Source organism: Carettochelys insculpta, chromosome 5 (assembly GCF_033958435.1).
Source record: "Carettochelys insculpta isolate YL-2023 chromosome 5, ASM3395843v1, whole genome shotgun sequence".
NCBI classification, from domain to species: domain Eukaryota; kingdom Metazoa; phylum Chordata; order Testudines; family Carettochelyidae; genus Carettochelys; species Carettochelys insculpta.
In genome coordinates this window covers 115,462,425-115,477,676 of record NC_134141.1, presented here as the reverse complement: position 1 = coordinate 115,477,676, position 15,252 = coordinate 115,462,425, and the positions used below count along the sequence as shown (strand labels likewise).

At 44.6% G+C, this 15,252-nt stretch overlaps 1 protein-coding gene across 3 annotated transcripts in view; it reads left to right on the top strand.

The window, feature by feature from the left end:
* The window catches only part of CTIF (cap binding complex dependent translation initiation factor), a 323,006-nt gene that overhangs the window by 90,435 nt on the left and 217,319 nt on the right, over positions 1-15,252 (top strand). For 2 of the 3 annotated variants that reach the window (XM_074995803.1, XM_074995802.1), the window contains exon 4: positions 13,196-13,318. The exons of the other annotated variant lie outside the window; for it this stretch is intronic. In XM_074995803.1, coding sequence (XP_074851904.1) covers positions 13,196-13,318 — 123 coding nt within the window. The remainder of the gene's footprint in view (positions 1-13,195; positions 13,319-15,252) is intronic. 3 annotated transcript variants of the gene reach the window in all.

The following is a 15,252-nucleotide window of genomic DNA, read 5'->3' as shown; positions in this document are numbered from 1 at the left end:
TAAAGAACTAGTAGTATTTTCAAAAATGCCAAAGCAGATTAGGCATCTAAGTCCCTGAAAATCCTGCTAGACATCTAACACCACACCTTTGGGTACCTTTGAAAAATCTGACTTCCCACTGCAGTGTTCTTAGAAGGCCTGAATCTCCTTTGCTCTGCACCTTGTGTAACCCCTGCGTACAGTAGTTGTGAAAGTCAGTGGTGTGCATGGAGAAATCTGAGTTAGTGTCATTTGCACTAACCTTTCATGCCCACTTCACAAATGTGAGAACTCAGAATATAAGGCAGTGGCAAACCTGGGCTAAAATTCTTACCGCTTATGATCATTAAAAAGCTCATTAAAATTTTCAAGTTAACTCCTGGGGTGCTGGCCTCAGCCAATCAGATAATTGCATTCTGCATATCTAAAATGCTCCCTGCAGTTTTAGTTGAATATATCATTCACTTCCTGACCTAGTTTGTATGTTTCTATGCCCTGTTAAACAGCGGCTATGTTTGAGTTATGGGCTAAGTGATCTCCTTATAGTCTATACAGCACCTGGAGAGCCTTTGGTGTAAAAGCCCCTATATCACTATATGTGAATATCATCTGTGATACTCCTCTGAGGAAAGATTAGATAATATAATACATTTTCAGGTTTTTTTCAGTTGGAAAACAAATTGCAAAGAGAAGGCCTGCTGGGAAAATTATTTCAGATACTTCATTTGTATTTCCCGGGTGAGAACTGTTGCAAAGAGGAATGCTTTGATGTATTTTTGAGAGGAATTCATTAAGCAGAAAGGCTTCTGAGAATGTATGTGTTTAAAAAAGTCCAACAGATGCTCATACATGAAAGGACTGGTCAATGTGTGTAATGCTCCTTGTATGAGGGTTTGTTGGTACAAATTTAGGACTGCGCCTTTCCTCCAGGTGGAGTAGTCTACTGCTTATCGTGCTACAACATGCTGCATTCACATTTGTGTCCTGTTGCATCTGTCGTAAAGCTAGACTGTCCATGCACAGGGTTGCCAGATTCTGCTGGTTTCCGTCCGTGTAGTTTTTTTTCCTACCAGTGTTACTAAAGTGACACACAAGTACAACAAGGGCATGTGAAGAGAGGTATGTGCTGGTTGCACGCAATGTTGACCATGAGAGCTATGTGCTCCCTCTGCATCCAGTCAAAGCACTGCTAACATTCAATTGGCAAACCTAGCAAATTCTAGGTATGCGATTGCAGTTAGCAAAACTGCCCTGTCCCAGGAGATTGTCTTGGTTACAGCAATCTTGAGCGAAAGGAGGGCCATTCCTGCAGCCTACTCACTAGCCTAGGTTGCCCATTACTGCTCTGGCCCAAAGGGGACTTGATCTGTGGTTGGGGACCCTACTTTGATACTGTAATCAAAACAGGAAATACTTGTGAGTGGTGTAACAATGAGTTATGCACATCATCTCAAATGTGTACAGTAAATCTCCGCATCATGCGATTTCGACATACACGTTAATTGTATCAACGAGAATGTCGAAATCCCAGGCTGCAGTGGGCAGCGGGCGCTGGGGGAAGCCGGGGGACACCATTGCTGGGAGGAGGGGCAGGAGAAATGGGAGGGAAGCTCCTCAGCACCGGGGAGCTGGGATCCAGGCACAGGAGCTCGTGCTGAGTTCCCCGGCTCCCCAAGTAGCAGGGAGTCAGGAAACTGACCAGGAGCTGCTGTGCGTGGCTCCCTGCAGCTGAGCAGGAGCCTGAAAAGTGACCAGTCGCTTGTGCACCTGGCTCCAGGCTCCCAGGGGCTCGGAGGACTTACATGAAATTTGTTTTGTTTTGTTTTTTAAATGCGTAACTTGGGGTTTTACTGTACCCATAAAATCTTTACATCAAAATATATCACCAGGCCTCTGTGTTGTAACGTTCGAGTCCCATCTGCTCTTGGCTGGGCAGGTTTAAGAGCTGCCTTTCTCTGCCTCTGGGCTTCTCGACACACAGCCAAGGTGCAGACCCTGTGCCTGAAATCTTTCTTGGTGGTAGGGATGTTCCCGTCTGATAGCTGAAGCCCCGAAACTCCCCAGCCTTCCCGTTGGATATCACACACTGTAAACTCCAGGGATAAACAATAAGTGGCCTGTGGGCCCAGTGTCGTTCACCAGTTAGCCCCGATGGGCTGCCAGACACTTCATTTACCTGAGCAGGTTCGGTCACTCACAGCTCCTGTTGGCCACGGTTCACTTTGTAAGATGTAGATCGGTTTTCCAAACGGTCCTCTTCTGAGGGGTGGGGTTTTTGAAGTAGGCAGTCATTTCTGTTCAGATTTTTCTGCGCTACAAAGAAAGAACCGGTGTAATAGTATAGAAACAAATACAGTGGAGTGGGAAAAGGCCATGTTATGCCATGCTGTGTGCTGCAGGGTCCATTCTGGTGTTGCAGAATTGTTCCCGTGCTACGTATCCTTGTGCTGGAGTTTCTCAAGTGACGACAAGAAGAGATGACACCTGACAGTTTTTTTTCTTTGGCAATCACAATTTGAGTAAAGAGCCGTGAGTGAGACGGTTATTTGAGAAATCAGTTCTGGGTCATTACCTGAAGAGAAATGTGCTGAACCAAGTAGTAGATTATAAAGGAAAGGGGGAGCTTTTTCCTTTAAAAAAGAAATCTGCTACTTATGATACTTAATTTGTGCCAGGGCTAAGCCCCAGCACCTCTGGCCTTGCCATATCAGTCATGACAAGTAAAATATTGCTTGAGCCCGGACATCTCTTTTGTTGTATATGAAGCACTGGCTATTTTACTCTGCTCCTACCCTAATATGACCAGCTGAACTCAGACTGAGTAATATGGACTGTTACAACTCTGCATTGTTAGAAGCTTCTCAAGGCCACTCTAAAGTCCTGTTCTTACAGGTTTAAACTCCTTGATGTCAGTTGGTACATTGTGTAATGCCCAAAATCTGGAGCGTCCAAGAGCAGCTTTAGAGATGAGTGAGCTGCATTTGTAGGGAGGATGACAGAATCCTCTTGTGGACAGGTTGAATTAATTCCTAGGCTCAAGTCAGAAGTTCTGTTTCTGTTAAAAAGGCGTGCCACTGAAATTTCCTAAATTTAAGCTCTAACTTGCATATTTTTTCCTCGTACCGGGTAAAGTAATAAGCGGGAGACAGCCTGAGATATCTGGCCTGCAGAGAGCAAAAATAGTTTCCGTGTCTCTTGGCCTATGGAGGAAGAAACTGAGGCATGGTGATGGTAAGGGACTTGCCCAAGGTCATGTAGAAAATCAGTGGAAGAGCTATGGATAAAGCCTTGGTATGTACTAGATAACAATCCCTCTCTGTAGCGAATATACTGAATGTTTTAAATGATATCCTGAATGGAATATTGAGATATGATTAAAATTACCTGGCTAATAGATTCTATTAATTCTCCAGGCGAACCCTTTATGGTATCTGCAAAGTGAAACAGTTACAGCCATTCAAAAGAAAAAAAGTCAATTATATGTTTGCAGTATTTGTTTTAATGATTGACATATACTGTCCACAACTTCCTCTGCACAAGACAGGTAATAAGATTGATCTTTCAGTTACAGAAATGATTTCATCCCTAGCATTTTACAAACTTTAACCCACTTTCTCCAAGTTTTGCACAGGGATTCATTTCCTCTGCCTTGGAAATAAACACATCACAAAGGCACAGCAGCAGCTGTCGGCCAGCACACAACAGCATTGCAGCGTTTAGGAGGGGAAGCCAGTGGTATCTCTTCCACTTTAAACCACAGGGAGAATTTAGGCAGGTGGAATGCAGTTACCCTTCTCTCAAGCTATGTCCACACTAGGAGATAATACCGATTTTTTTTTTAAGTCAGTTAGCCTGATTTCTCCAAGCGCCTGTCCTCACTGTAAATTCCATTAGCTCAATGTATGGCACACCAAAATTGACATAATATTGAAATCCTAATACTGTAGTCACCTGGCAGGTGTAATGTTCAGTTTGAATTTAAAATTCCAAATGAAGGGTAGTGAGGAAGCAGCGTATCTTCAAATCGAATTCATTAGCCTCCAATGTGGTGTTTGTGTGCCCCACAGTTCCCCACTCTGGCCCCTTCCATTGCCACTGCTCTCAGGTGCAGAGGAGTTAGGTACCAGAAAGACTGTTTCAGTTCAGCTGCAGGGTCAATAGAGGCTGAAAAATCTTTTTTTGTTTGCTAGTAGTGCGGCTGCGGGGTCCGTGGTTCTCTATATATCCCTGCAAATTGCCTTTTTTTTTCTTCTTTTTTTCCTGCTCTGACTGGTGCCAGATGCTGTCCCCTCCTGCACCTTGTGTCAGCTAGGCTGTGGGTGGGAGTCGTGCTTGTCTTATAAGATGAGAAACTTCTTTTCAGCTGTTTACGCATTGTCCCACCCCCCACATCCCCTCCCTTCTCTCCCCAAGAAGCGCCACGCATTCTGGAACTTTCCCTTGCCCTCATCACGTGGCAGCTAGTCTGTGGGTGGGGGTCGTGCTTGAACGAGAAACTTCTTGTCAGCCGCTTAACGTTTTGTCCTGACACCCACATCCCCTCCCTTCACTTCCCCCAGAGGCGCCTCGCAGTCTGGAACTTTCCCACACACGGCTGCATCACTTGGCTTGATCCCGAACCAATAAAAGGATGCACTATGAGAGGTGCCAGGCAGCTTGTGCGGTGAGAGTCACAATATTCTGGGGGCTGGCTGTAGCTGGGGGTCGTTTTGCCACATGGGGGACATCTCCCTCGGTGCTCATGGGTTTTTGGGGGCTGACTGTAGCTGGGGGTCTTTTAGCCGCCCAGGGGATGTCTTCCTCAGCAGTCTTGATTTTCAGTCAAGAGAAGAAAATACTTTTTCACTAGAGTGGCTGTCCTCTCAGACCACATTTTTTATATGGGCTTTATCAAAGGCCAAATGGGGCTGGTTTCAGTCAGGGGTCTTTCAGCTGCTGGGGGGAAGACTCACTCAGTGATCATGATTTTCAGTTGCTGGCTGTAGTCTGGGTTCTTTTATCCATCCGTGGGATGTCTCCCTCAGTGGTCACGATTTTCGGCCAATAGAAGAAAATACTTTGTCACTAGAGTGGCTGATCTCTGAGACGAAATTTTTTGTATGGGCTTTATTCAGAGGCCAAAGGGGTTGACTTTATTAGGGGGTCTTTCAGCTGCCCTGAGCCATAACTGTTTCAATGATTCATTCGAGTTTCAGTGTAGCCACTGTGTCTACTTAAACTTATTCGTCTTCTAAGGGTCTTGGGCAGGAGGCCTAAATCCAGATTCAGGTCCAAACATAATCAATGGGTCTCCCTAGAGAGTCACCATTTTCGGGGCTTGTCAAACGTCCGCTGTGCTATAGCGGCCCATAGCTGTTACTGATGATTCATCAGAGTTTCAGTGTAGCACCTGTGTCTACTTAGGGTCCTCTTTTCCAGGGAACCTAAATCCATATGTGGGGCCAAAATTAATCAAAGCCTAGGCATGCTACTCATAGGGGCAGAGTAGTGGGTCTCCCTGGGTGATCATGGTTTTGGGCCTGTCAGACGTCTGCTATCTTTTAGCCATTACTCGTTCATTCGAGGTTCAGTGTAGTACCCGTGTCTATGGGGTGTCCAGAATTTCCAGGTTTGTGGATCTTGGGTAGTAGGTAGAATAGCCCCGGACGGGGCTCTAGAGGTGTGTTGGTATAAATCTGTTCTTGTGCTTGTGTAGGGCGTGTCCTGAGCAGATGGTGTAGTTTCTTAGTGTATTCCTCGGTGGGATCTGAGGAAAGTAGCCTGTAAAATTTGATATTGGAGAATTATCTGGAAGCCTCCTTCTGGTAGTCAGACCTGTTCATGATGACAGTAGCTCCTCCTTTATCTGCCTCTTTCCTTATAATGTCAGGGTTGTTTCTGAGGCTGTGGATGGCATTGCGTTCTGCACGACTGAGGTTGTGAGGCAAACGCCTCATCATCTCGGGCATTGGCACTCTCAATGAAGGACTGTCTGGTTATGTGGACTCTCTCCTCAGACCCTATGCCACCAGCACTCCCAGCTATCTCCGAGACACTACTGACTTCCTGAGAAAACTGCAATACATTGATGACCTACCAGAAAACACTATCCTAGCCACCATGGATGTAGAGGTTCTCTACACCAACATCCCACAAAAAGATGGAATAAATGCTCTCCGGAACAGTATCCCAGATGATGTTACAGCACATCTGATGGCTGAGCTCTGTAACTTTATCCTCACACACAACTATTTCAGATTTGGCGACAATATATACCTTCAAATCAGCGGCACAGCTATGGGTACCCCCATGGCCCCTCAATATGCCAGTATTTTCATGGCTGACCTGGAACAGCGCTTCCTTAGCTCTTGTCCACTAACACCCTGTCTCTACTTATGCTACATTGATGACATCATCATCATCTGGACCCATGGGAAGGAGACTCTGGAGGAATTCCACCGGGACTTCAACAACTTTCACCCCAACATCAACCTCAGGCTGGAACAGTCCACATAGGAGATCCACTTCCTGGACACCACGGTGCTAATACACGATGGCCACATCAATACCACCCTGTACCGTAAACCCACTGACCGCTGCGCCTACCTTCGTGCCTCCAGCTTCCATCCCAGACACACCACACGATCCATTGTCTACAGCCAAGCACTAAGATATAACCGCATTTGCTCCAACCCCTCCGACAGAGACAAACACCTATAGTATCTCTACCAAGCATTCTTGAAACTGCAATACCCACCTGAGGAAGTGAAAACACAGATCAACAGAGCCAGACGTGTGCCATGAAGCCTCTTACTACAGGACAAGCCCAAGAGATAAACCAACAGAACACCACTAGCCATCACCTACAGTCCTCAGCAAAAACCTCTACAGCGCATCATCAGGGATTTACAACCCATCCTGGACAATGATCCCCCACTTTCACGGGCCTTAGGAGGCAGGCCAGTCCTTGCCCACAGACAACCTGCCAACCTGAAGCAAATCCTAACCGGCAACTATACACCGCACCACAGTCACTCTAACTCAGGGACCCATCCATGCAACAAAACTCGTTGCCAGCTCTGCCCACATATCGGCTACGTCTACACTAGCCCCAAACTTCGAAATGGCCACGCAAATGGCCATTTCGAAGTTTACTAATGAAACACTGAAATGCATATTCAGCGCTTCATTAGCATGTGGGTGGCCGCGGCACTTCGAAATTGATGCACCTTGCCGCCGCGTGGCTCATCCCGACGGGGCTCATTTTCAAAAGGACCCCGCCTACTTCGAAGTCCCCTTATTCCCATGAGCTGATGAGCTGATCACACACATTTGTGATCAGTTTGTGCTTTTGTGATGTTCCCTTCAAGAGGGAGAGGGTAACATTAAGGATGTGTCTACACTTGCATTCCTCTTTTGAAAGAGGTGTGCAAATGAGGTAAATCGAAAATGCAAATAAGGTATACATTTGCAAATCTGACACTTCATTTGCATATTCTAATTTCAAAAGAGTTTCTTTTGAAAGAACAAAGCCAGTGTAGATGCTGCTCTTTTGAGAGTAAATCCATCTTCGAAAGAATCCTTCTTCCCCTTATTTAATGGGAAGAAGGCTTCTTTCCAAGAGGAGGTTTACTTTCAAAAAAGCAGCATCAGCTCATGGGAATAAGGGCACTTCAAAGTAGGCGGGGTCCTTTTGAAAAGGAGCCCTTTCAGGACGAGCCACGCAGTGGTGAGTCGCGTCAATTTCGAAGTGTCGCGGTCGCCCGCATGCTAATGAAGTGCTGAATACGCATTTCAGCGCTTCATTAGTAAACTTTGAAATGGCCGTTTGGGGCTAGTGTAGACACTGCCATCTACACCAGCAACACCATTACAGGACCTAACCAGATCAGCCAAACCATCGTGGGTTCATTCAGCTGCACATCAGCCAATATAATTTATGCCATCATGTGCCAGCAATGCCCCTCTGCTATATACATCGGACAAACTGGACAGTTTCTATATAAAAGAATAAACACACACAAATCAGATATCAGAAATGGCAATATACAGAAACCCATAGGAGAGCACTTCAATCTCCCAGGCCACACAGTAGCAGACTTAAAAGTAGCTATCCTGCAGCAAAGAAATTTCAGGACCAGACTTCTCAAAGAGAAGTTTCTGAGCTACAATTCATCTGCAAATTTGACGCCCTCAGCTCAGGCTTAAACAAAGACTGTGAATGGCTGGCTAAATACAAAAGCAGCTTCCCCTCCCTTGGTGTTCACACCTGCAGATCAACTGCTGGTAGTAAGCCTCACCCTTGCTGACTGAGCTAACCTTGTTATCCCCACCCTTGCTCTGGCTTATTTATACCTGGCCCTGCAGATTTCCAAGACCAGCATCTGATGAAGTGAGTCTGTGCTCACGAAAGCTCATGCTCAAAACTTTTGTTAGTCTATAAGGTGCCACAGGACCCTTCGTTGCTGTTACAGATCCAGACTAACACGGCTACCCCTCTGATACTATTTAAACATAATCTTTTAATGGTCGTCTTTGCCAGGAGGTCTAAATCCAGATCCAAGCCTGCAAAAATCCAGTGTGTTTGCATCCCATTTTGAAAAACCTATCAACTGGGACAGGTTTACTACTCCTCCACTCCCTTCCCCTCCTCTCAATTAAAAAAACACATCTCTTATAAAGGCAAGCCAGCCCCCCATCTGGAAAAAGAGATGATTGTTTAACACAGCAGGGGAAAGAGGGGAATAGAATGCGGGAAGTAGTTGTCAGATACCCACATCTACCTGTGGGGCCAGAATGCTATGGAGCTCAGGGAACTGTGAGATAGGTTCCCACAATACACTGCTGCAGCACTCAATTTAAGCTACTTGTGTGTGGCACCAATAAGTCAATTTTGAGGGGAGCGTGTGGGAAGAAGAAGATGCTCAAAATCGAATAGATAAAACCCAGCATTAAGAAATCAATTTTAATAATTGAGTTTACCGCATAGTGTAGGTGCAGCCTAGGAATCTAGACAAACCAATTAACAACTTTTGTCTTTCAGAAACTGCAATTAAATGAGTACTGACTGCAAACAGCCAGGACACCCCTCTGATGTCCCATCCCAAAGTTTGAGTCTTGGAGGTCAGTGTTTAGCTGGGTAGAATGAGCTGATATGCCTCCCAGCTCTCCATGTAGTGCCAGAATAGGCCCTGCACGTCAGACGTTTTTGGTGAAATATTTGTCTCCCTTCTCTGGCTTTTGCAGCTCCATCTCCCTGTCCACTATTCACAGTGTGTCATGGCCCCACAGTATGCCAACATTTTAATGGCCACCCAGTCTCAAAAAATACTCCCACACCATGCCACAGGAACACTAACCTAGGAACCTACCACTGCCACAAACCCCATTGCCAGCTCTGTGCACATATCTATATTAGAGATGCCATCACTGGACCTAACCACATCCCCCATTCTGTGGGGGCTTTTTCACCTTTACATCCTCTAGTGTGATATATACCGTCATGTGCCAGCAATGCCCATCTGTCATGTATGGTAGATAAACTGGACAGTCCCTGTGTCAAAAGATGAATGGACATAAATCAGACATCAGGAATTGGAATACACATAAATCTGTAGGGGAACACTTAGCTTCCCTGGACATACAATAATGGACCTAAAAGTGGCCATTTTGTTATAAAAGGATTTTACTGCTATATTACAAAGGGAGGCAGCTGAATTGGAATTCATTTGCAAGTTTGACAATTTAACATGGGGCTTAACGGAAATCTCATGTTTCACATTACAAGGGCAATGTCCCTACCCTCGATACTTACAGGAATGGCACCCATCCCACTTAATTTACTTCTTCCACAGATCCTATTAAAGACAGGTGACTCCCCAACCCTCCTTTTCCCCCTTCTTCTCCTCTTCCGCCTCCCTGCTCATCTATTTCTGTATAGATAGATAGATACACTCACGCACGCACGCTTGCTCACTCTCTCTGTTCTTATTTTTGCTCCAGATCTGATGAATTGAGTCTTACCCAACAAAGTTCATTACCTAATAAGGAAAATTGTTAGCCTTTAAGGTGCTACAGGACTTCTTTGTTTTTTCCCTTTTTCCGTTTTTTTTGCAAAGCTACAGACTAACATGGCTACTTCTCTGTGTTGGTATGGTTAAGCAAAGATGGTGTCACCACTAAGGACTCTGTGGTCTTTTCGGTATCCCTCCTGCCGTTCATAGTCCTGGACTCTAATAAGAGATGGTTACAGAGGTGGTGTAGCCCCGTAGGACCTGAACAAAACCTTTGTGGAGTTGGTCCAGTAAAAGTTTTTGCATCATCCACCTTGTCTCAGTAAAGTGTCAGTTAATAATAACCCAACACAACATTTACCTGTTCTTTGTGACTTTTGTTGCTCTGCAAAATGAAGATACTGACTTGCCAGTCCAACAAACTGTGGTCACCACCAGGGACTGAGCACAGCTTTCCCCTCCCACCCTCCACCTTCTATATCAAAATCATGACCCTCTACCCTCTGACATATGGGAGGGCTCATGTAGCTCAGAGAACTTAGCAGGTTGCTGTAATCACCAGAGTGAAAAACTAGAGAGTGAGAGTGAGTGTCTGTCTGTCTCTGTCAAAACTGGAGCAGCCCAGCAGGCCACCAAATAGGCAGAGTTTGGTAGTCAGTTTCTAAAAGTTGTCAGCCATGGCTGTCCTCCAGTCCTAGCAGGAGCTGAATCACCTCCACATCCACTGGGAAACATGTCGGCCAAATATGCTGAAATGTGCGGTCTTCCTTTCACCCCTTAGTGCTTCTCCCTGTCATGTTTGGACCAGCCGCTGTGGACAGCAGGAGCACGTGCAGTCCTAGCCAATTTATCTAAAGTAGACACTTCGGGCCAGGTGCACGGTGCTTCTCTTGCCACCAGTTATCCCAAAGGGGCAGAGGGGAAGTAAAGAGGCAAGTGGTTAGCTGCCTGTGGGAGCCAATTCTTGGTGGGCAGCATACACTCACCCAGTTGGAACTGGATTTCAGCATACCTGTGCATCTCTGTTTTTCATCCAGTCAAAGAGAATCTGAATAGTTTTTGGCAGAAGCTGGCAGGGAATTGGAATTCATCCGCTGCTCTGCCAGTATATCTTTTCGGTCTATTGGGTAAAAGGTTTACAGAAGACTCCAGAGGGTATAGGGAGGGTGGGAGGGTGTTTGAAGAAGCTCGTGCAGCAAGCTCCTCCATATGTGTGTTGTGTGTCCTGTTTTTTGTGCCTGATTCACAGAAGATGTGATTGTTACAGCTCTCAGCTAGAGCCTGGCTCTTTAGTTCCAGCTGTGGAGACAGGGCATGTCTACACTTGCAATTTAAAGCAGAATCAATTCCCACACCCCTTTTTTTCTTTTTTGGTGCAAAAACATCTATACCTGCCAATGACTTTTTTGCCATGAAGCGAAGACTCTTCACCTCCATGACAGGCATACAGTTCTTACTGAGGCTTTTGCGGTAATGTGCAGGTGAAGACATGTTCTTACTGTTTAAAGAGCTTTTAGCTTCCTTAAAATATCTCACCGTGCCTAGGTGCTCACTTTGGCCAGACCTCTGCTGCTAGGAGGCCAGGTAAACAGATATCTGCCCCTGTAAAGCCTGAGGACCTCTGAAACTCCCCTTCCTATTTCCTTGGCAAGCGCTCACATATCTTGTCGGGTGACAATGCCCATTCCACAGAGCAAAAGCAATCTGCTGCTTGCAGCAATGCTGAGCTACTGGAGCTGATCTGTGTTTGAGGAGAGGGGGCTATGCAAGGACCCAGAATGCCCTGTGACCATGCCCCCACCTTGCCACAAGAGCTGTCGTGTGGGTTGGCTGCTCTCAGGGCTTGGTTCCCATATGTGATGGAAGTGCTGTAAGTGTAAACACATCTGATACCTGTGACGCTAAGTGCTTGGCGTGTGTGGCCCTTCTGTGCATTGTGTTGGTTTGCACAAGTAGCCGACACAGCAGCCTCTGAGAGAGCCCCCTAAAGACCACCAGATTAGAGAAGGATCACAAGCACCAAACCAGGTTTATGATAAACAAAGCCCAGTAAGAGCCCCTGGTAGACTCTGCAAGGATATGAAGAATGTGTCCTCTTGACAATGGACACAGCTCTATCAGTGCTAGAGAATTGCAGTCCTGCCTCTAGGCTGCACAAAGACAGTTCTTTGGGCTACACTTTTATACACAGGTACAAATAAGTTACACATCATTCCTAACATAGCAGGTTCCCACCCTCTGAGATGCCTAGATCCACCCATTACCTTGTACCTGTTGGTTCGATCAAAACATCGCTATCCATCATGCTTTCATCCTGACCCTATCATTCTCATTACCTCTAGGGAGTATTCTGGTACTAACCTGAATGCGTTGAGCCATCATGCTGTCAGTTTAGACCCTGTCCTGAGCCTGGGTTGATATGTCTGTTGTTTGTGGGGAGTGTGTTGGTACCAAGATGTTTCTTCACAAGATGCTGTTACCCCTTTGGCATGTACTCCCAGTCTGTGCCTGGCACTTTTCAGTGTTATACCATTAACCCTGTTTGTGCCAGATTCTGTTAGCAAGGCCTGCTGCTTAACTTTGCTTTATATTAGCCAAGTCTTGACCATTTTTCCTAAACCTCACACCAGGCGAGTGACGTGTAGGCTTATGTTTGAGGCCCTCATCTTATTACAGACTGTTTCACAGATGAAAATAATGGCAGTTGTCTAGTACATAGTGATATTTTCAAGATAGATAAGTAGGTGAAGTCTCTCAGTCCAAGAAATAAATGGAGAAAGAAGAAAATGCACTACATTAGTTTGTTGTCTCTTTGGTAATTAATTATACTTAGCACTTATGTAATACACTGTGTTGTTGAGTAAACATCACTTAACCCTCATGACAATCAGGGACACAAGCTTTATTATCCTGCTGTTATAGATGGGGAAACCAATTCTCATCCTGCCTTGACTCAAACATCACATACACCCTTTGTGATTAGTTGGGTAGCACAGTATGTAATAAGTAAAAGCCGAATATGGTCCAAAGATGTTAAGTAATGTCTCTAAGGCAACAGAATATATTGATGGCATTGCCACACATCCTAGGAATTCTTGTCTCCTAGTGAGCTGTAACGAGAGTTCTACTGCACACCGTGTCTCACCGCTCTGCTAGGCTGGCATTCTTCATTAGGGCAGGAATTGCGTTGAACTTGACTAAAGTGAGCTGTTTGTTGTTTCTAGGAAGATTGGGATCACAGCAGCAGTGGGAGTTCAGGATCCTGGCCTAGTTCAGGCTCCAGGCCTGGGTCTGGATCAAGGTCTGACAGCCAAGGGAGAAGCAGCCAGTTCAGTCATTCAACCAAGGTATAAACCGGGAGTGATTGTTAAAAGCCGACTGAGGAATGCTGAAGTCATGTGCTCTGCTTGCTGGTAATCATGGGCTCATTTTTTAATGATATGATTTTGTGTGTGTGTGTGTGTGTGTGTGTGTGTGTGTGTTGGTGTGTAAATACTTAACCTGTCTGCATGGAATAACTGCTAAAAGCCTGGTTGGAATGCATCTCTCAGTTCTCTACCTTTCAAGAGGCTTTTTTAATTAGTAGTGGGTGCCTTAATATGGGAAAATAAGCTTGCTGCTGGTCAGCTTAGTTTTGACTCTGGAAGCGCTGTAGGTTTGGGGTATGAGGTGGCTATAAAGAGGTGTTGGTAGATCAACATTAACAGTGAAAATGTGCAACCAACCTGGTAGATTAAATGTGACAGCACAGAGGCTGGGGTCTGGTCCCTGCCTTTGGGGACCACAGCAGCTGGATAGTATGCTACCACAATATGCCTGGTGGTCACTGAACAACTGGTGAGGTGGTGTGGTGAAGGCTCTTACCATGGGAAACTTGCCAGGTGATAAACTCAGAGAATTTGCCAGGGTAACCTAGAGAATTCCAGTGACTTGGAAGGTTAAAGCTCAATTATTTACATTATTTATGGTAATAAAAAGTACAGCGATTTTATATACAGTACTTATGGGGATTGATTAATTTAAATCTAAGTGACTTAAATCAGCAAGCTGAGACTCTTGATTTAAATAATCAATTTTAGTCTTGATTTGCACTTGCACTTGCACTTTTCACTTATTTTCATAAAGAAAGTTTGATTCTCATTGATGCTTATTAATAAAGTTGATTTACAGCTATAAATATATTTGAGGTTGAATTTGATACTGCTGTTTGCTAGCTACGATACATTATATTTAAACACATTTAAGCAGGTATGTAGCTTAATATGCATTTGTTCACCTTATTTTTTACATTTGTATTATGTTAGAAAGTGGTGAATGATGCATTTCTGATTCGATTTTACTCATGTTTTGTGTCAAGAGGTCTTTGGCCAGAAATTATAATTTAGTTGAAATGCACAGAAAGCTTTAAAAATGTGATAAATACAGCAATCCAACTGATTTGCTTAAACAAAGGAAGTATTATCTATATTTAGTGAACTGAACTGATTGTTTGCAGGTCCCAGTGTCCTTCAGCCTCTAGGACTAGTAGGTATCCTCACACCTATTTATTATTCATAGATTGGAAGACGAAAACAAGCTTTCTTATTGTTTCCAACCCAATTAGTTTCTTAACATTGAATGAAATGTAATCATTAAATTGAACTATATAAATAAACTGAATCTTTAAAAATATATTCTCTGTGTATCTGCATAAAGTAGTCACAGCTGGGTTAGCACTTCAACAAACTGGTTCCAGGTGTTTAATAGTGACTTCTTCCAGTTCAGCGGTGTGATTTGCTTTAAAACTGTGGCAGTAAATAAGGGTGTTGCAGAAGCTAAACAAATTGTTTGCATAAGTCTTTGGAGAATGTGAGGGAGAGTCCCATACCTGAGCTATTCTTTTTAGGTGACAGATCTCAGAAACTGTCCCAGATTGAAGTGCCAATAGAGGAGATTTTGGAATAAATTGATAAAACATTAATAAGTCTCCAGAGCCATTCACCCAAGATCTGAAGAAACTCAAATATGAAAGTGCAAAACTACTAACTGGGGTATGTAACCTGTCTCTTATATCAGCCTCTGTATGAGATGACTGGAGGATAGGTAATGCAATGCCAATTTCTTAAAAAGGGCTCCGGAAGTGAACCTGACAATAGCAGGGCAGTATGTCTAACTTCAATATTGGAAAAGTTGTTGAAACTATTGTAAAAAACAGAACAGGGCATGCAGATGAACACAGTATATTGTGGAAAAGTCAGCATTAATGTTGTAGAGGGAAATCATGCCTCTCCAATCCATTAGA